The sequence below is a fragment of the Carassius gibelio genome, chromosome B4 (genome assembly GCF_023724105.1).
Source record: "Carassius gibelio isolate Cgi1373 ecotype wild population from Czech Republic chromosome B4, carGib1.2-hapl.c, whole genome shotgun sequence".
Lineage (NCBI taxonomy): Eukaryota > Metazoa > Chordata > Actinopteri > Cypriniformes > Cyprinidae > Carassius > Carassius gibelio.
This window is the reverse complement of record NC_068399.1, coordinates 23,094,540-23,114,829: the sequence shown is the minus strand read 5'-3', so window position 1 is coordinate 23,114,829 and position 20,290 is coordinate 23,094,540. Positions and strand designations below refer to the sequence as shown.

General features: G+C 39.2%; 2 protein-coding genes across 7 annotated transcripts in view; both read left to right on the top strand.

Moving 5' to 3' along the window:
* Nucleotides 1-6,231, top strand: part of LOC127956808 (ELKS/Rab6-interacting/CAST family member 1) — a 191,761-nt gene extending 185,530 nt beyond the window's left edge. For all 6 annotated transcript variants that reach the window (XM_052555019.1, XM_052555018.1, XM_052555023.1 and 3 more), the window contains one exon: nt 333-6,231. In XM_052555019.1, the coding sequence (XP_052410979.1) occupies nt 333-470 (138 nt within the window). In that variant the 3' untranslated portion in view covers nt 471-6,231. The remainder of the gene's footprint in view (nt 1-332) is intronic.
* Nucleotides 6,232-12,654: 6,423 nt separating this feature from the next.
* Nucleotides 12,655-20,290, top strand: part of LOC127956806 (protein Wnt-5b) — a 73,734-nt gene continuing 66,098 nt past the window's right edge. The window contains exon 1 of the mRNA XM_052555015.1: nt 12,655-13,384. The gene's annotated coding sequence lies outside the window, so the exon portion shown is untranslated. The remainder of the gene's footprint in view (nt 13,385-20,290) is intronic.

Below are 20,290 nucleotides of genomic sequence, written 5' to 3'. Positions count from 1 at the left end.
TCTGTGTGATATTATTTTGTCGAGGTTGAGAGGTGTGGTAGTACTTTACAATAAGGTTCCATTTGTTAACATTAGTTAATTACTGCATATTAGTTGACATGAAGTAACAATGGAAAATACCTCCAACTATTATCAGGTTCACATTTTTTGACTCCAGAACTTTATGCAGCAACACATTTGTGGAATATTATGTGTACTCTGCAGCCAAATTGGACATGAGTAATAAAGTGATTATATAGCAGACGGCAAAGCTCAGAAATAGAATGATTTAGGAGTATGGGTATAATAAATGTAATATTAACAAGCACTTTTGTTTCTGTCTGGTTCCTCAGCTGGAATCCGAGCTGGAGCAGTGTGAACGAGAGAGTGCCGAACTACAGGAATACGCAAACTCCGTCCTGCAACAGATTGCTGATCACTGCCCTGACATCCTGGAACAAGTGGTCAACGCTCTGGAGGAGTCCTGCTGACCGGACCAGAACCCGAGCTCACTCTTCCTGCTTCTCCTTCCCTTTCTTCTGTGTTTCACTTGATTTCACAGAATGCCAGCACACAGACACCTGCATGCACAAATCAAAGGACAGACACATACGGGAAAGACTGACAGCTCACAAGTCAAGGGTGTGCGAATGGTGGGCTTTCCTTCTGCCATCCCCTACCACCACATTCATCCCCTCCGCACCTTCAGAATCCCGTTTACACTCACATAAACATGGGGAAGGAGAAACCGGCAGGGAAGCTTAGTATTATAAGACATGTTCACTCATTTAGTTAAACCCGTCCTGCGGGAGGTGAAGTTCTCTCTGTGAGGGTCAGGAAATAGTCTCCTTATCTTGATAGACACTATTGCCACAGCTTTTAAAAGCTGCAGGATTTTGAAACCGTTTTGAAGCAATTTAGATTTTTTTTCCCCTCCCTCCCTCCCCCTCCTCCTCCCTTTTTTCGAGATGCTTTGTTACTGACGTTAAATTATGGGTCATTCGCGCAGGGCAAAACTCCTGCACTCTCGAACCATCTGGTTTCACTCAAAACTTGGTTAATGCTCCGGTTGTGCCAGCAGGCAGTCCGTGCGGACTTAAACATACTTTTACTATCGAAGTCAGTAGCGGGTTTAGTTTACTGCAACCCCCACCATCTGGGAATTTACTATTGACTTGGTTACTGGCCGATTTCCTCCCCAAGTCTCGTTCATAAAAGTTACGAAACGGACAATATGGGTAATGTTATCCCGCATGCACCTGTCACCAGCTAAAGAAACCACAGCCCTGGTTTGTGTCTGTTAAAGGTGAGAGGAAGAAAATTATTTGCCTTGGAAGTTGTAGGTTTATTGCTGCTAACATTTGTCTTTGCATGTGGCAGGTTTGGTTTGCTCGTGTTTTTCTATAGCTCTCTGATGATGCCGAGGGCGGTAAAACAGAGGGTGTATTACCGACGCAGATGTTGTGGACGCAGAAGTGCCTCATCATCAGAGAGCAGCTGCCACACATCACTGGAATAGGAAAATAGGCACCTATCACTCATTCCGTACTTTGAAAACTATGTGGTCTCACACTGGGATGAAGACTGGCGGTAGTTTCTCAGTTTGCTAATTTTCCGAAGCAAAGAGTCAGAGACTACAAGGTTTTTCTTGATGGATAAGGTCAAATATAAGTAGCTGTTTAGATACCCTCTTGCTTTATTCCTCTGTCTTTTTTGGATCAGTTGTTTTTTGCGGTTGCTTTCGGAGATATCATCGAGCTTTGATCCCAAGCATCTTGCATGTCCCATCATGCTCCTGTCTTTTTCTTTGCTCGGCTTCATATCATCCTCCTCAGACCCGGGCGTCTCTGTTAGCACAACCGGCAGGTGTATCCTCTTTCACTTTATGGTTATATGGGTCTATATCTGTTGGAATTGGGTGTCCCTTTTTGGAGTGATAAGATGCAACCTCGTTCAACTCGTGATAAAGGTGTTCGGCTTTTGCTTTAAAGTCCAGAGTCGACTTCCCCTGTGGATGACACTGGGCGTAACGTGCCCTCTGCTCTTCTCTCTCTGTATCTCCTCATCACTCCCTCATTCATGCCTGTGTGTAGTTTATTGCTCTGACCTGCTGTGTTGTGTTAGTCATACTCCTCTCTGCACGATAAGCCCGACAGACAAGACAAACAGCATGAGATCAGAGCGAATAGAACCATCTCTCTATCACCATACCACCTCTCCTCATGCCCAAACGCACTGGTTTTGAGGGAACCTGCCACGTGTTTTGGTGCAAAACATTCCCTTTAACCTGGTTGATTTGCACTGTGTGTCTCTCTGATCTAGTAGCTGTAACTACTACTAGTGTATTGTTCTCCAGAGGTTCATGTTTGTTTGTCTCTGTGAATGATTTAGACTAAAAGACGGGTTTACGTATTTGGGTGAATTTCATAAAAACGCATTCAGGTTACATTGTTCACCAAAATCATCAGAAATTATATATTGCAGAAAATGAAGCTACATTATTTTCATTAAAACTAAGCACATTTTCCCTAAAAGTTCTGAAGGCATTTAAATTAAGTATTATTATTATTAGTATTATTTTCTATAGCTTTATTATTAGTGTTATTTTAATTCATATTCTTCTTAATCATATTTTTCATGAGATTCTGATTACAAAGAAAATGCTGTATTACAGTTTCAAAGAAATCTCCAAAAATCCGAAATAAAAATTAAATAAATGTAAAACATTTTATTTTAATTTGCATAAATGAAGGTCAGTCAAATAAACACTAACCTAAAGTTAATAACTTTAACTTTTTTTTTTGTTTTTTTTTTTTTTGTTTTGCATTATGGTAATGGGAATTTAAAATGTGCTTAATTGTCATGAAACACACAAAATATAATTTTCTGTTTCCCGTGTAGTTATGAGATTCACCTTATTGCATCTAAAATTTACTAAAGCTTAATGTGGCAATGTGGAGCCACTTTAACAACGTATTCCCATGCTCACATGGGCAATGCCAAGAAAACATCCGTCCGCGTGCCATTCTCAACCTTGGCATCTTATTGCATATCTACAAAGTCTTTATGGCTTTAATTACAGCTGATGGACTTCCTCATGAGGACATAAATGTGACAAGCAGCTCTTTTGGGCTTATAAAATCAAAAAGCTGATTGATGACGTCCATCCTGTTTTTCATCTCTGTCGCTTTCTTCCCGTCTGCTATCTCATTCACGCACAAACACAGTTTTGGCCGTCACCCGTGGGTCTCTGAAATCTGGGGCTCAGTTATCTTCACTGTGGCTAAATCTCCCCGCTTAGACTAAACACAGACCCCTCGCACACACACACACACTCGCTATCACAGGCCCTCTCGCGATTTATGTCCTTCAGTACAGGAGCTGGCCTCTCAGCGCAGAGCACTCCAGAGAATTCCCTAAGAAAACAAAAAGAAGGAACGCTGTGATAAGCGGGAGCAGATCAGAGAAAGAATGACCCAGCGCTCTGCAGAGGGTGTTATTGTGTTTTGAGTGAGTGTCTCTCTGGAGCTCTGGTATTTCTGTGATTGCTGGTTATAGGCCGACCTAATCACACAGAAGAGTATGGAAATTCCCTGCAGGCTTTGGATCGCTCCGTGTGTCTCAATGATTCCTCCTTGTGTTTTTGAGGAATTACAGAGATCTACACCAGTGCTCTCTGCTCAGAAGCTAATTACCAATACTACGGATATTCAGTAGCACTTTGTATGAAGCCTGTATCTATTACAGTATTTTGAGTGCAGATTCATTCACTGCTTAGCCAGGTTAACAACTTGAACGACTATAATGCATTATAAAACAACATGAAATCTGGTGTTGATACTGTGTTGTTTTTTTAAAGGGAGTAACCATTAGATAAGTATTATAGTGCATTAAAGCAGTGGTATTATAAAGAATTAAGAATGCATTGTATTAGCAAAATTGGGCCACTTTTTGATCTTGAAGATGGAAACCAGGCCAATTCTGTTTGTATGATGCATTAAAACACCCCATGTACCTGAATTCACTCTATGTAATCTCCTATATAACCCTATAAAGGCTTCATAGAAGTGCTTAGAATTTTTTTTAACATACGTTTCACTATTTTATTTTTTGCAAACCACTCTTGTTAATTTATAGGAGCAGCTCATAGGATTTGGTCAGCTGACTTTCCATACCGTTTGGCTTTTTACATCTACCTGGCTTAAAACTGCGTTCAGCCATGAGTGTGAATGAGCATGAGGTGTTGCTTCATGTTTTAGTATGAACATTTTTCATCCTCATTAAACTCACCGAGGCATGTCTGTGGAGGGAGAGAGAGAAAGAGCAAGAGAGAGGCTGTAAGGGCCCGACTTATTTTCCATTCGCTGTCAAGATTTTTATTCAACCCTATTTTGCCCTAAAACATGAGACATTTATCATAGTGTCTACTTAAATGCTTCACAAAATGGATTACATCATGTTGCACGTCCCATAATTCTTAGTGTTAATCAGTGATCCTGAGTTTTGTCATACAGATGTTATAGTCGTCTTTAATTGGTTACTGAAGAACTGTGAGAACACTGCCAGAGACGTCTCATACACACAGAAATCTCTATTTATATATGTCCATGGTCGGACCTAGACTTAGTTGAACAATTTGCACAAGCGTCTGGGGAAGAGAATATATCCGTCTGAACAAAATGGCTGCAGCTATTAAAAAAGAAAAAGAAAAAAAATGAACCAGTAACCCTAACTTTTGTCTTGAAATAAAAATTAAAGAAAAATCAAAGCCTTTCTAAGTGTCAAATCAAAGCTGTTAACAAAGATTTTCAAAATTGTTACCATGTGGTTGATGATGTATTGTTGCTATCTCTCCTCGCATCTTGATTCCAGCTCATCTTACAGTCATTTTTTTTTTTTCAGTCCTTGATAGCGTGTGTGTGATTACGATGTTATAAAACTGCATTACAAAACCTGTATATCTATTCTTGGGCTTGGAGAAACATCCGTGACCGTGTTTCGAGTTGACTGAGGGATGCCAAGACCTTTGCTTGAGAACTGTGATTCTAATAGCACTCCGGGTTGCTGGGAAGTCAGTCTTGTTTTAGATTAGCATCATTCGTACATTTTCAGGAGATAATAACCGTTTTGTGTTGACTGTTTCGGTCAGATGATCAGCATCACTTGACACGAATGCCTCATTTTTTTGTTCGTAGTAATTTATCACGCGCGTAAACACACTTAAAGTTTTTATGGCATCCTAAGTAGATTGCCTATTAAATTGTTTACTTATTAACTCATCTTGAATAGTCATTATTTACCCAAACGGTCCGTCAACACGTCCACATTTTTCATGCATTACTTCCCTCCACTTAGCTTGATGGACTGAGACTGTTTAAAGCACGAAACCACATAAAACATCCTCTGAAGGATTTGGCAAGTTTATGTCTGACTTTCCGTTCTCCATCTGAGTGAATTCAGTGCCAAATGAAGCTAGTCTGCTCTAGAAAGTGCCACAAATAATAACCTGCCTGTCGTTCATCAGCAACCAAAGCCAGGTCACGTGACCTTTTACTGTTTATATCATGTTTGCATTCTATTTAAACCTTTAAACCTTAATTGACACAATAAAAGGTCAAACCGAAAGCCGGCCTGCTGTGCTCGCTTAGCTGCTGGAGTCCAGCTAGATGAAACACCAGAACGGACGCCTTTATTTAGTGTCTAATAGATTTATTCCAGTGTCTGAGTTGAATGAAGCAGCATTACTCACAAGGACCTAATCTTCATTTCGACTCAGAACTGTGTATGTGGTAACATCGTCGTTTTCCAGACTGTTAAAAAGTTCTGTGTGCCTATGTGAGAGAATATGTCAGGCTTGTAGTTGGCACTTCTTATATTTTTTCCCTCTGGAAATTTGTCCGAAATAAAGTGTCAGACCTCAATATCACCCCATCCACATCATGTCCTCTTGGCTCCAGCAACCCTGCCTTCTGTTACAGCAAGGGTCTATCTTTTCTAATGATTCATGCTGTTTTTCTACACAGTACACAGAAACACTGTCAAGGAGGATTCTCTGCCTTTCCCTTTTAATTTAATGAAGAAAAATAAATGGAAAAATGTCAACCTAATCCCAAAGCTGGTCATCTTTCATGGTTTTTTTTTTTTTTTTATGATATTTTCATGTTCACAAAAAAATACTGCCTTATGTCCGTGTGGAAAAGATAAAAGATTTCTGTAAAAGAAAATGAAAAATAAAAAGGCGTATTGTATTCAGCTTTTGCCTTTGTATGTTTATAAACTCTTTCATTCAGTCCTTATTGTGTTTGAGCATTTTCTGTCAACTACAATGCATTATTATTCGTACCGTACTTTGTTACAAAACTATTGTGCTGCCTTCTCCAGCGGCATTTGAAGGCAACAAATCGGCAAAAGATAAAATTCTGTCTATATTTTAAAGATACTTTGTTTGTCATAAAACGCAGTATCACATGTATCCTTGTGAACAAGATGGTCTAAAACTTGAGCGAAATGTTAAGAATTTTTATTTCGTTCAGCATTTCAAAATATTTCACTCAATTAGAAAATTACCAGTTTGAGCCAGTATGTATTTTTTAAGCTTATTTGAGGATTGTCATTTGCTTGGCTAAATGCTTTTTGGAATCATGAGTCAGTGTTTCAAATGAGTCATATGACGTTCCATTTCAGTTAAGATGCTGCTGCTTATGTAGACTGTAAACAGCAGGGTAGCTCAATAAGTTTTGGATCAGAGCTAATGTTCCGTAATTACTCAGTGAGTCACTTCATAGGACTCCTATCGGTGTAAGATGTATTGTTGTGGTGACATCCTCAGTGCTCATCATCAAGAGTCTTCCTTCCTCTCCTGTGCGTCTCTCCACTCCAGACAGAAAGAAACCTGTTTGATACAGATGCCTCAACCCACAAAAAAGGACCACAGATGGCCCGCTGAGATGTCTTGGTTTCCTCCTCCAGCTTTTTGTGCAGACCCCCCAAGGACTGGATTTACTGCCGATTACACATCACCACTTAGGCCACCCAGCGGAGTTCCTGTTGCAGTTTACACTCCTCATTTTACGATATACAACTTGCATGCAGTATATATCAAGTAGCGACTAGAGCATGCAGAGCGGGAAAGATCCCGTCGCTTTGGGGAAAATCAGCGTGTTTGCTAAACACAGGCAATGAGAAGAATATGACCACTATTTAAGCCGCCATTCAAATGTGCACATTTCGAGGGAATTTCCCCCTGGGAAGGCCTTACTTATGTGCAGAGCCTGGTCCAGGAATCACAGGAGCTGCATCCAGACTCATACTTTTTAGAGTAGGTGCTGTTCCATGAAGAATTAACTTCTCAACAGTAAATGAAGTACGAGGTATGCAGGTGTGCAGTATAAATACATTCCCAGACATGCTGCATTCATACTGCTACTGCATTTGCATACTGCATAGTACAGAGGTAAGTTTTCTGACCTGGGTTGTGCCTTTGAGAAGCAAATTTGGAATGCATTTAAATTCCTTTTCATTTCAGAATTTGAATTAAGTAAGCAAATAAAATTGCAATTTGAACTTAATGAAGTAAAAGCCTTTACGTACGAAGGTGGATGGATTAGATAGATGCAAGGATAGATAGATAGATAGCCAATTTAATTTCACACTTATGAATTCAAAAGCAAACCAATTCTGAATTTTGTCCCACCCTGATTCTGACGCACAGCAGGAATGAGGGAGTTCTGTCCTTCCTCATCGCACTGCTACTGCTGGTGCTGGATAAGTAGAGCAGCCAATCACTGGCAGCCATCTCTATCCCATAAAGCCCTATATCCAAACAAAAGTGGCCTGTAGAGCTCTCTTTCTGTTTAAAGTGCATGTATATATAGAAATACTTCTGCATATGTTTTTACAGAGTGGCGCAGAGGATAAGAGGTCCGTGTGTGGGTGTGGAAACGATGTGGTTTCAACCATAGTGGCCAAAGGCACACTGATTGCAAAAAGCAAAGGGAGAGAGTGAAAAAAGGAACGGCAAGCGCCTAAAATAAACGCCATGTCCATAGGATGGAGAGGCATGGAAAAACATATTTTTTCACATCACTTGACTTCATGAAGGTCATAAAGAAAACAAGACCCGTCACTTACATGAATGCGGTGCATTGTCTGGGTTTTGTGGTGAGCTGCACTCAACAATTTGTCCGTCTTACTTGGAAATGGCATTATCATAAGCAAAGTTTGCTTTAGTGCACATAGATTTATGCTAACTACGTGACTGTGCTTAGGGGGAGGTTATAAGAATGATATGTGACATGGAGATAACTAGAGCACTGTTTACCTGTGCAAAACTCACTGCCACCAGACTAAGGTGTAGCTATGTTTAATTTCTTCATGATACTCTCTTCCTAGAATATCAACAGATTTGAGAAATGTAGCATTACATCACTTGCTCACCAATGGATCCTCTGCAGTGAATGGGTGCCGTCAGAATGAGAGTCCAAACAGCTGATTAAAACATCCCAATAATCCAAAAGTAACCCACATGAATGCAGTCCAATAAACATCTTGTGAAGCAAAAAGCTCCATATTTTTAAGAAACAAATCTATCATCAAAACTAATGCTACATTTCCCCAAATCTGTTCAGATGAAGAAACAAACAACATCTTGGATGGCTCAAGGGTGAGTACATTTTCATTTCTTTTAAAGCAATTATGTCTTTTGTATCATAAATCTAATCACTTAGAAAAGTAACAGCACACTTCTCCCCTTCAAATGCTCGATTTGAGGTGTCTTTCATTTCTGAAGCACAAACTTGCTGGATGAGTTACACCTTGAAAGTTTCATACTTAAGGTTGTCAGTTTGTTGAAATCCCTAACCTTTAGTTTGATGCTTGCCTTAGCAAGCAGAACTAATGATAGATTGAACAGAGAGAGAGACTGTTCTTTTCTGCTGACACTAGTCTTTTTTTGGAAAAACATATCAACAAATTACAGACAGACAGACAAACCTGGGCTGGGATTTCACCTATACTGTAAATCAGTGTCTATAGAAGTGATCTCGCTGAATATTAACAGGCTTGTTGAGAGTTAAACAACTAATTACAAGGCCATTATTAAGTGCACACTCACACACACACGTACAGCGCAGAAAAAAGAACCAGACATGTACAGTATTGTTCAAAATAATAGCAGTACAATGTGACTAACCAGAATAATCAAGGTTTTTCGTATTTTTTTTTATTGCTACGTGGCAAACAAGTTACCAGTAGGTTCAGTAGATTCTCAGAAAACAAATGAGACCCAGCATTCATGATATGCACGCTCTTAAGGCTGTGCAATTGGGCAATTAGTTGAATTAGTTGAAAGGGATGTGTTCAAAAAAATAGCAGTGTGGCATTCAATCACTGAGGTCATCAATTTTGTGAAGAAACAGGTGTGAATCAGGTGGCCCCTATTTAAGGATGAAGCCAACACTTGTTGAACATGCATTTGAAAGCTGAGGAAAATGGGTCGTTCAAGACATTGTTCAGAAGAACAGCGTACTTTGATTAAAAAGTTGATTAGAGAGGGGAAAAAAATGATAGGCTGTTCAGCTAAAATGATCTCCAATGCCTTAAAATGGAGAGCAAAACCAGAGAGACGTGGAAGAAAACGGAAGACAACCATCAAAATGGATAGAAGAATAACCAGAATGGCAAAGGCTCAGCCAATGATCACCTCCAGGATGATCAAAGACAGTCTGGAGTTACCTGTAAGTACTGTGACAGTTAGAAGACGTCTGTGTGAAGCTAATCTATTTTCAAGAATCCCCCGCAAAGTCCCTCTGTTAAAAAAAAGGCATGTGCAGAAGAGGTTACAATTTGCCAAAGAACACATCAACTGGCCTAAAGAGAAATGGAGGAACATTTTGTGGACTGATGAGAGTAAAATTGTTCTTTTTGGGTCCAAGGGCCACAGGCAGTTTGTGAGACGACCCCCAAACTCTGAATTCAAGCCACAGTACACAGTGAAGACAGTGAAGCATGGAGGTGCAAGCATCATGATATGGGCATGTTTCTCCTACTATGGTGTTGGGCCTATTTATCGCATACCAGGGATCATGGATCAGTTTGCATATGTTAAAATACTTGAAGAGGTCATGTTGCCCTATGCTGAAGAGGACATGCCCTTGAAATGGTTGTTTCAACAAGACAATGACCCAAAACACACTAGTAAACGGGCAAAGTCTTGGTTCCAAACCAACAAAATTAATGTTATGGAGTGGCCAGCCCAATCTCCAGACCTTAATCCAATTGAGAACTTGTGGGGTGATATCAAAAATGCTGTTTCTGAAGCAAAACCAAGAAATGTGAATGAATTGTGGAATGTTGTTAAAGAATCATGGAGTGGAATAACAGCTGAGAGGTGCCACAAGTTGGTTGACTCCATGCCACACAGATGTCAAGCAGTTTTAAAAAACTGTGGTCATACAACTAAATATTAGTTTAGTGATTCACAGGATTGCTAAATCCCAGAAAAAAAAAATGTTTGTACAAAATAGTTTTGAGTTTGTACAGTCAAAGGTAGACACTGCTATTTTTTTGAACACACCCCTTTCAACTAATTGCCCAATTGCACAGCCTTAAGAGCGTGCATATCATGAATGCTGGGCCTTGTTTGTTTTCTGACAATCTACTGAACCTACTGGTAACTTGTTTGCCACGTAGCAATAAAAAATATACTAAAAACCTTGATTATTCTGGTTAGTCACATTGTACTGCTATTATTTTGAACAATACTGTAAGTGCCATTACAAGCTGTGACAGGTTTCTAGAGGACGATCTTACCTGGAGCTTCAAAAACAGCTGTGGATGAAACAGCAGCTCAAAAGAATGTCTGTATGTCCCGATCGAACAGAACAATGTCAAAACGCACTCTGGGAAACTGCTGAAATGACTTCATTTCTGCAAATAAGACAAGCTTGCGCTCATGTTATATAGAAGTAATGAATGGAGCAACTCTGAGAAGGGTTTTGGAACCGAGTCAGAGCCTGGGGAACGGAGCTGGGTTTGATTATGTACAGGAGTGAGCGGGTCCTGGGATGTTTGTCAGATAAAAGCTGCATTTCTAACACATCACGGCTTTTAGCTCGTCTCTATTGTGGCCATTTTGACATGCTTACATTCTGCTTACATTTGATCTGCCATGGCAGACGTGAGAGAAGGGGCTCAAAGGCCTCGCATTCCCTTGACAGCCGCAGTGTCAGTCAGAGAGACGGGTTCCTTAACCCGTACCAATGAAACTTTAGAAGGTCCCTTATAATACCTTCATCCCTTAGTGTTGTTACTACAATTGGGATGGGAAAAGGGCTCAGCAGATTGAGATGCTATCGATACTTTTGTCAGAATCTTTCACTCTCATTGCCAGCAGAAAGCTCCAGATGTCAGAGGTGGGCACGCAGCGGTAGATCAGGCCCATATGTGCGCCGCCGCTGCAGAATGTGTGTTCTGGAGAAATGGAGTTGGGCCTGACCCGCCGGCCCCTCCACGCTCGTTAAAGCAATATCTTCACATGTGGAAACCCGAGACGGCTCTACTGCGTGTTTGTCCTCCATTGTCATCTACCGTTCGTTCAGTCGCTCCATATGTGTGCGGGACTGTGGCTGCACCCCACCAGAGCTCAGAGCCAAATGCATGACTGTCGTATTTATGCGTTTGCAGAGCTGCAGCAATCTCTGAGCAGCGCGAACGTTTTCTGAATCAGGTTACAGTACTCTGTTATTCAAAACCGTGTCGTTAAATGAGTTTTATTGCTTTTTTTATAAAAGTTGCATATTATTGAGTAATGCTAACCATGTATTGTTTCATTTTATTCAGTAAGGGTTGACATAAATGTGACATGCTTAAATGAATCTTAAACTGTTTTAAGAACTTTTAAGAAAATATTTTAGGTAAAAAAAAAATACAGTGAACAATAATATTATGGAAAAAAAATACTATTTACAATAACTGTTATCTTTTTGTATATGTTTTAAAATTGTATTCTGTGATGGCAAAGCTAAACTTCTGTGTCACATGATCCTTTAGAAATCATTCTATTATGTTTAAAAAAAGAAGAACCATTTTTAATAACTGAATGCCATTCACACATGAGCCCAAAATCAGCATATTAGAATGATTTCTGAAATAATGAGTAATCATGCTGAAAATTCAGATATGCCATGACAGGAATACATTCTAAAATATATTACAATAGAAACCAGTTATTTAAAAAAATGCAATAGTACTTCACAACGTTGTTTTTACTGCATTTCTTATAAAATAAATGCAGCCTTGGTGTGCATACAGGACTTCTTTTAACAACATAAAAACTCATTCAAAAAAAAAAACTAAAGAAAAAACTATGTTAGGTGTAAAAGGAAAGTAAAACTTTGTATTTGAATCTTTTAAAAGTCTTGAAAAGTTTTGATTAGGTTTCCAAAGTATACCCAGGCCTGCCACAGTAAAGATCATCTCTCTTATAAAAACTAATTACTACAACTTTATTGGCTGACTAATAGGAGCAGTGGTTGGGACACTAGTCCAAGTGTTCGTCAAATGGGAACGCGCTGCTGGAGGACTGTGGTTTCTCTCCCTCCCCTGCTCCGAGGCTGGAGAGATGGGGAGGGCAGGCCCATGAGTAGGCAAAGCACAAACTAGTCAAAACTCACTCTTTCACCCCCCTGCCTGCGGACTGAAGCAGTCGCTAGAGTTTCTTCGTCGTCTGCTTTTAGTGCTTTCCTGAAGCACCAGGGTTTTAGGTTAAAAGCCCGAGCAGCATCTGGAAAGAAAAGAGGGGGGAAGTTTGAAAGGTTTCCGTGTTTCCTGCGCAAAAGGAGGATTTAAGACAGAACTGAAGTTTTAAGCGCAAAAAAAGTTGTGAATGCATGAGCTCTTTGAGGCGGACTGATTGACTCCAGACTGCTTTTGTCTGCTAATTTCTCTAATAAAGAGGAACAGTGTTTTGTCGCTCCTGTTGCGCACCGCACGCGCAGCGCGTTTGTTTGCGCTCTTGTCAAACTATTGAATGTTTAATTGACACCTGTTGCGTGACGTCGTAATGCTCTGTAGCCCGGTAAGTGTATCGCAATTTATAAACCTATAACTCGAGTGATTTTCGCGGAACTTTTTTTCCCCATCGCAATGGACAGCGCCGGACTGTTTTGGAGTATGTTCTTGTGGTGAATGAAAGCCAGAAAAACCCCTGGAAACGCAAATGCCGAGTTAAATCTATCGGAGGTGGAATTGTTTCGTATTTTCTGAAGTAACTCCTACTTTATATGCGCTTCAAAAGAACATCACGTAGAGCAGAAGACCAGGTTCAGCTGTCAGGACTTCAACTCGGGAACTTTGGGGGAACTTTTGGAGACCTGCACTGAACGGATAGATCGATATCTGCAAACAAGTAAGTTGTAGTTACCATCAACTCTAAAAGTTGTATTGTTTGGATTGTTGATGTGTTGCCTCGAGCTTTTGGTTGTTTTAAGAGAACCGTGTACCCGCCAGCGAAACTTACAGGCTTTATATAGGCTACCCTCTTCATCTCAAGGTTCCTACAAAAATATGTTTTTGCCCAAGGCACAGAGAGAGCGGGGAGATAGATGTAACACCATCGGGTTGAGCAATTAAAAACGAGCTCCAGGATTGAAATCTCTGTCATACATGTCCAGCACCTTCCTGAGATGACAGACAGTACAGGTTGTGGGACTCTTTGTTTAAATATAACTGGTTTACGTGACACAGAACGATTTGGGGGTAAAACTGTATAATTCCACGTCTGGTTTATCATTTGATTTGCGTTCATGTTAACGGATATTAAATGACAAACTGAATCAAAAGGTTCTCTTGTTTAACATTCACAAAGGCTTTCCTCTGCATGTTTTAGATTAAATAATAATAATAATAATAATAATAATAATAGTAGTAGTAGTAATACAAAAACATTTTTCAATGTAGGCTACTGGACCCAAAAAGATTGCAAAAAAGAGACCTAGTAGGCCGTTTGACACAGCGGTGAGAGTGACTAACATTCACACAGTTCGTTTTTATGTATTTCAACATTGTTATCCCTTTTTATTAAGAGTTTTACTTGCAAAATGTTTTCTGTTTGTGTCGCCTTTTGATAAAATTAGCATATGAGTGATAGCATTTTAGGATTATGTTGAGCAAGTATATTACCACAAAAGGCTACATTCGTTCACATAATCTGCATGTTTTCTATTAGTGTTACAACCCTTTTACTAGCAACCCTCCGCACTCTTGTATGTTACCTGACAATAAAAGAATAAATTGTAGATTTATAAAGGAGCCTAATTAAATATAAAAAAGATAAATACAGAAGTCTCTGCATTACAGATGTTTAAATGTTTTACAACACTCCCCGTTCTTCCCTACTTCTATAGAGTCTTATTTTACCCACTTGGATTCTTTAGTATTTGTTGACATAAAGAACACTCATGTCCTGTTAATTTTTTTATGCTCCAGAGTTGACTCACTCTTTGAATAGTTAATTTTAGACTGGGATACTCTAATAATCTGAATCACTTTCCTCTCAATGGATGTGGGGCACATCTTTCAAATGGAGGTCAAATGTTTGAAATGATTTTATCGGGATTGTGTCAGGATTTTCTTGCAAAAACACTTCATGTAATGTGTTGAAGCTGAGAAAATGATCGACAGTTGCTGACTTTTGCTGCAGTTTTTAAATAAGCCATCTGTAGTCTGTCAATGAAAAAGATTTCTCGGCCATTTGAGAAGCGTCAGGCAGAGCCGGTCGCGCTTGCATAGGGCCCTGTGGCCTCCAGGGGGCCCCATGTCAGGGTTCAGACTGATAATAATAACTTTTATAAAGTTTCAGTCGCATGTGTTAATGTTTGAAAATGAAGAGGCGGCTATAAAACTGGTGCAGACGGCAGAGAAGTGGGAAAAGAGAAAAGACCAGTTAAGTTTTACAACACTGCACTTTTGCGGTGTAAAGTTCGGTCCGATTTTCTCACTGATTTGGACCAAACAGCAGAAGTGCTGAATAAAAATGCAAGTTCACTCTGACAGCAGGTGGCGCTTTAGGATCAGCAGAAATACACCATTTCCATGGTTACCCTGTACACAAAGCAGCTTCTAGCAAAAATGTTTTCAAATTAAATTATACCATATCTTTATTCAAACATTTGTTTACACTTATACATTTTGGCATTGTAATCAGGAATAAAACATGCCAGCCAAAAATAAATTATTCTGTATTATCATTGATAATAATAATAATAATAATAAATTATTCTCTCAAATTTTCTTAATCCATGTGTTCTTGTTTTATTAAAGCATTGGTTTAAATTTTTTAAATAATTGTTAAAAGTGCTTAATAAGTAAATATATCTTCATATTTATGTATTGAAAGATAAACACTGAGCAGATGATTGAGAGAGTTTGGATTTTTTTTCATCAGGGTTATTATAATTAAATAAATATTGAAATAAATAAATGTTAACTGAAATAAAATGCTTCTACTGTTTTATTTTAGCTGGTTGACAAGGCAACATTTCTCATTTTCATTTACTTTGATGTTCCAAAATATCACTAAAATAAAATGAAATAACTATACAGAAAATCAACAACAACAACCAAAAAAAACAAAACAAGTAAATTGTTTTATTTGAGATTTAATGTAGGCCTATTGAAGAATAGCAATCAGTGAATTTTCTGTGGTATTTTTAAGGGTCAGTAAACTTTACGCAAACCTTTCAGTGCTTCTGTTTTGTTTCATTAATATGAATATTTCTTGTTTTGCCCTCTCAGCATTATTTGGGTTTCTGTGTGTTTGTGTAATGTAAAGCTACCTTTCCAGTGCCTCTGGAACGATAAGAAGATTCTTGTCTTCTCGGCCAAAATAGTTTCTAACCGCAAAAATATAAACAGGTGTCCTTTAACCAAACACTTGAAGATTTAGATGTGCTCTGAGGCTCTCTTTTATCAGCTCGAACTGAGGAACAGACAGTGGGAAGCAATATCTCCTGTTGTGTGTATAAACGCTGGCTGTGGGTTTCATTCCCCTATGTCGGCCATATAATTCATGTGTTTGTGTTTTATCTTTTCTCCCTGCCAGAGACTGTATTTGTGCAGGTTTAATTGTGTTAAACATATTGGCCAGATATGCTGTGTGTAAGTCCTTATCGATACTTTACAGTGAAGTAAACCTTATTCTCACACACGTAATGGAGCTACTTTCTCCCTCTTAACAGACCACTTTTAGGACTTAACTGAGGTTAAGAGGGTTCACAGAGTCCTGTGCTTTAATTTGGCGAACCATTTTCTTTTGAAATCGTAATACTCCCTCTTTCCAAACACGACGATCCGGGTAAGGGCAAACAGGCTTCCATGTTGCACTTGATTATTCCCATTTGTTCTGCGGCAACGCTGTGATTTGAATCAGCATGAATCTGAAAATGTGTTATCCATGGTGCGGTAAATATCTAGAGGATGTATATGGAAGTGTGTTTGTTGAGGTTTTCCTTTTGTTAATTCGTTTTAAAACAGTTTGTGGTCGTTTTCTTTGATCACGCAGCCTAAAGCCTCGTTTTTGGAGGGAAGGGGTTCTGATATCTGATCAAGAGCTTGCTGTTTAGCTTTCAGATGTTTTTTAGTCTCGATCCTACCTCGGCCCAGGGTTTTCCCCTTTTCTTCTTTTCTATCTGTGTCTATCTGTTTTTCTGTGGTATTGGAATGTGACGGGGCTGAGTTGATTAAGACATTGATTCATTTAATGAAATGTTTGAGTTCTGGGGTGGAATGAGAAGCTGCAGACACCAGCCGTGTTTCTGTGGCCAAAGCTCTGGGAAACCTCTCAAAAGCTGATTCAGAGAGATAAAACCGTCAACAGCCCACCTGCACAAGCCAACCTGCCTCTCTTGCCTGAGCACGCGCTTCACACACACACATGTACATCCCCTATCATCTGCAGCACACACTCTTTGGCTCTCTGTCTGTTTTTCTCTTTCTCTCTCAGTTATGTTTCTTTCTCTCACTCTCAGGACAATTGCAATCCAAAGGCAACCTTTCCTTGAAACATGGCAGTAGGATGCAAAAGCGATGTGTCAGGTTGTACTTTGTTGTTCCTGATCACCATGATCCAGATGCCTCTCAAAAGTGTGATAGTACTCCCCACCAGGCCCTGCCGTCCATTGAGAGGTTGGGTCTCTTTCTTTTAAGTGCAAATAGTACCACCCCCTTCTCACATGCATCATGTAAGCTGTTCTGTCAGTGATTTGGGGACTGATAAAAGTGCCCACAGCCCAGCCCGAGTCTGATGTGTCTGTCATTGATGTGTGCATAGAACCCTTTTATCCACATGCTAGGAAAAAGATGGTGTGGTGATGTGTGATCCTCAAGATCAAATGCAGTAGTGGGGCTAATGTTTTGTGGATGAATTTGGGATGATGCAAAGGGCCACAAAATTTGACACATTTATTTAACTTAAGCTATTTATATATGCATTAAAAATATTGTAATTCATTATATTTTCTGTATATACGATACACTTTTTTTAGGTTTTATTTTACAGGAATTGATGCAAAGGATGACAAATAATTTTACTTTTAGCAAAAGCATTTATTATTATTATTATTTTATTTTTTATTTTTATTTTTTACAAATTTAACTATATATATATATTTAAGATTACATTTTATATAAGTTTTAGTTTTTATGCTTTTTTTTGGGATAATCTATGTAATCCTGTGGAATCGAAATGTTAAATGTAGAAGACAGAGAAACATTCTTATTCGTAGCTAAAATTATAAATTTGCCAAAACATTAATAAACAACTACGCAAGGGGCGGAGGATGTGTGAAATGGCAATTCTGCGAAGTTCATGCTGATTCTTGACTATAGGTCAGACATCACGTGAATTTGAGCTCATGGGATAATCGTTTCCTCCCTCTCACAGACTTATAATGCAGAGTAAACTAAAATCTTGACTTGCTGAGCAACTATTTAACAGTTCTGGATTCCACTGCACTTGTTTTTCACTAGAGATAATGGGCTCCTTACTGGAGCGGTTTTCTAGCTTGTAATCATGTCAGAGACTGTGTTATTTGTTCGGATGCTCACATGAAGCTCCAACACCAGGTGTGGACTCTTTAAAACATGCCACTGTTTCAACACCGCTTTGAAAAATAGGAGCCTATGCTCATTGATTACAGAGATCCAGACTGTGAAATGCTGAAGGGCATGGTACATCGACATCATGTCTGAGTGAGAACGGGCCTGTCTGCCTGTCTGTGTGTTTACCTTCATCACCTGTGCCACGCGTCAGCATCTATCACTCACACACATGCGCACATGCGTATTGACGTCCTGTCTGGACACAGAGACAGTGATCAGCAGAAGTGCTGCGGTCACCTCAAACACATCATGAGTAATGCGAAAATTACAGTGCTGGGTTTGTTGATGCAGATTTAGCATGACGTCTATCTAATGCTAAAGAACAGCTGTCATACGCCGTGTCACCGTTTGCCCTTAAGCTTGTTTATAGCTAGCTACTTGAATAATAGCACACTTTTTAGTGGCACAGACATGGGAACTCTATCGCCCCCTTGAGTTTACTGTAATGTTAAGTATGTACAATAAAACTCTGTGCAGTACGTTTATGGCCTTATAGTTTCTTTCAACTTTTTATAAAAGCATGCTCTGACCGCATCCGTAAAACAGTGGCTGTGAATGTTACCGGCAGAATAAAACATACATGATGTTTCTCCCCACCAGGATGTATTGTCAGTGCACCATGGCGTCGACCCAGGGTAAACACAGCTGTATGTGACACTTCTGGCCAGCTGTTAATTTGTGAGTGTGTGTGTTCACCTCTGAGTGTTACGAGAAGATTCCCCGTCGGCTATTTAACAGAATTCAGGGATATTCCCGAACATTAATCAGCTATGCAAACGACTCGGTGCTTATTTAAGATTTAGAGTGTTTTTCAGAGGAGAGGATAGATTTTACAGATATAGAGTGCATGTGTGTGTGCACGTGTGTGTGTTTAACCACTTTAAGGCCTGTGGAGTCCTGCTTGAGGTTTCGAAGTGCTGTAATAGATAAAAGCCATGCGTGTGAATCTCTCCCCCTCGCTGTTAGATAATGATGTGCAAAATTGGTCGTCTTGATGGTGAGTCTTTGAGTGTGGCCTGGGCAGCAGGAGGGTTTTGAAGCGCAGCAGGGTTTCTGGAAGTTGTTGAAGGGTGCAGGAATGGATGATGTGCCTCTTTCTCCTGGTTTTATGCCCTAATTGAGCTCTGCTATGACTCTGAGTCTGGCTCAGCAGTGTTTACAAAGTCTCTTCTGTAAGCTGGATATTAGCAGACGGGCGTATTTGCTTGTTTGTATGTGTGTTTGTGTATTCACATGTACATATTTACAAGGGATGTGCACCGGAGTGCTTGGAAGCGACAGCAGTGATGGATCGTGAAAACACTTTTGTTTGCGTAGTATTTTTGTCTTGTTTTCCAGTGCAAATATCTAAACATTCTTAAAACCAAAAATATTTACTTGATTTAAGGAACATTTATTTATTAAGTCTTGTTTACTGAGAAATTTATCTTAATTATGTGAGGTTGATGTTTAAAACACGGAAATGACTTTTTGCAGTGTAGCAACGATAATGGGACATCATTTTTAATTTAGTGATTTTTTTATTCCTCTTTTGCCATTTTTGGATGGTAACTTGTTAAAAATGGCTAGAAAGAGCACAATATAATGGAACGGTGTCTTTGTAAATATTTATTATATTAATTTGATACATAACTTGTATTACTTTTATTATAAATGTATTATATTTTTTGTTTTTAATAATATTTGAATTGCTTTTTTTAATACTAATGTTAACCTAATTTGAAAATTTAGGTTGACTACAATATTAGGATGTTGTGTCTTTTCATTCTCATGTGTAATTGTAAGTTTTGTTTTTGTATTAAAAAGGTGTACTTTCAAAGGATTTTGATATGAAATTCCAAATAAAATCACAAAAAAGCTAAGGTGATATTGTTCGATACAGTGCAGTGACCAAAGATGTCCTCTCTTGATCTTGATACTGTACTGGTTAAGTTAGTTAAGAAGTCTAGTGATGATACCAGCACCACAACATACCCTGCTGGAGAGCAACATCAAAAACATGCTGGTCTTCCGAGCAGGGTTTGATCAGTCTATCTACTTGTCTGTACTAGTCTTGCATTAGGCATGCTAGCTCACAATGGAAAGATTTCCTTTCAATCAGTATTGCCAAAGATCTGTAATGCAAAGTTGTCACTGGCAGGGTTTCAACGTGCTT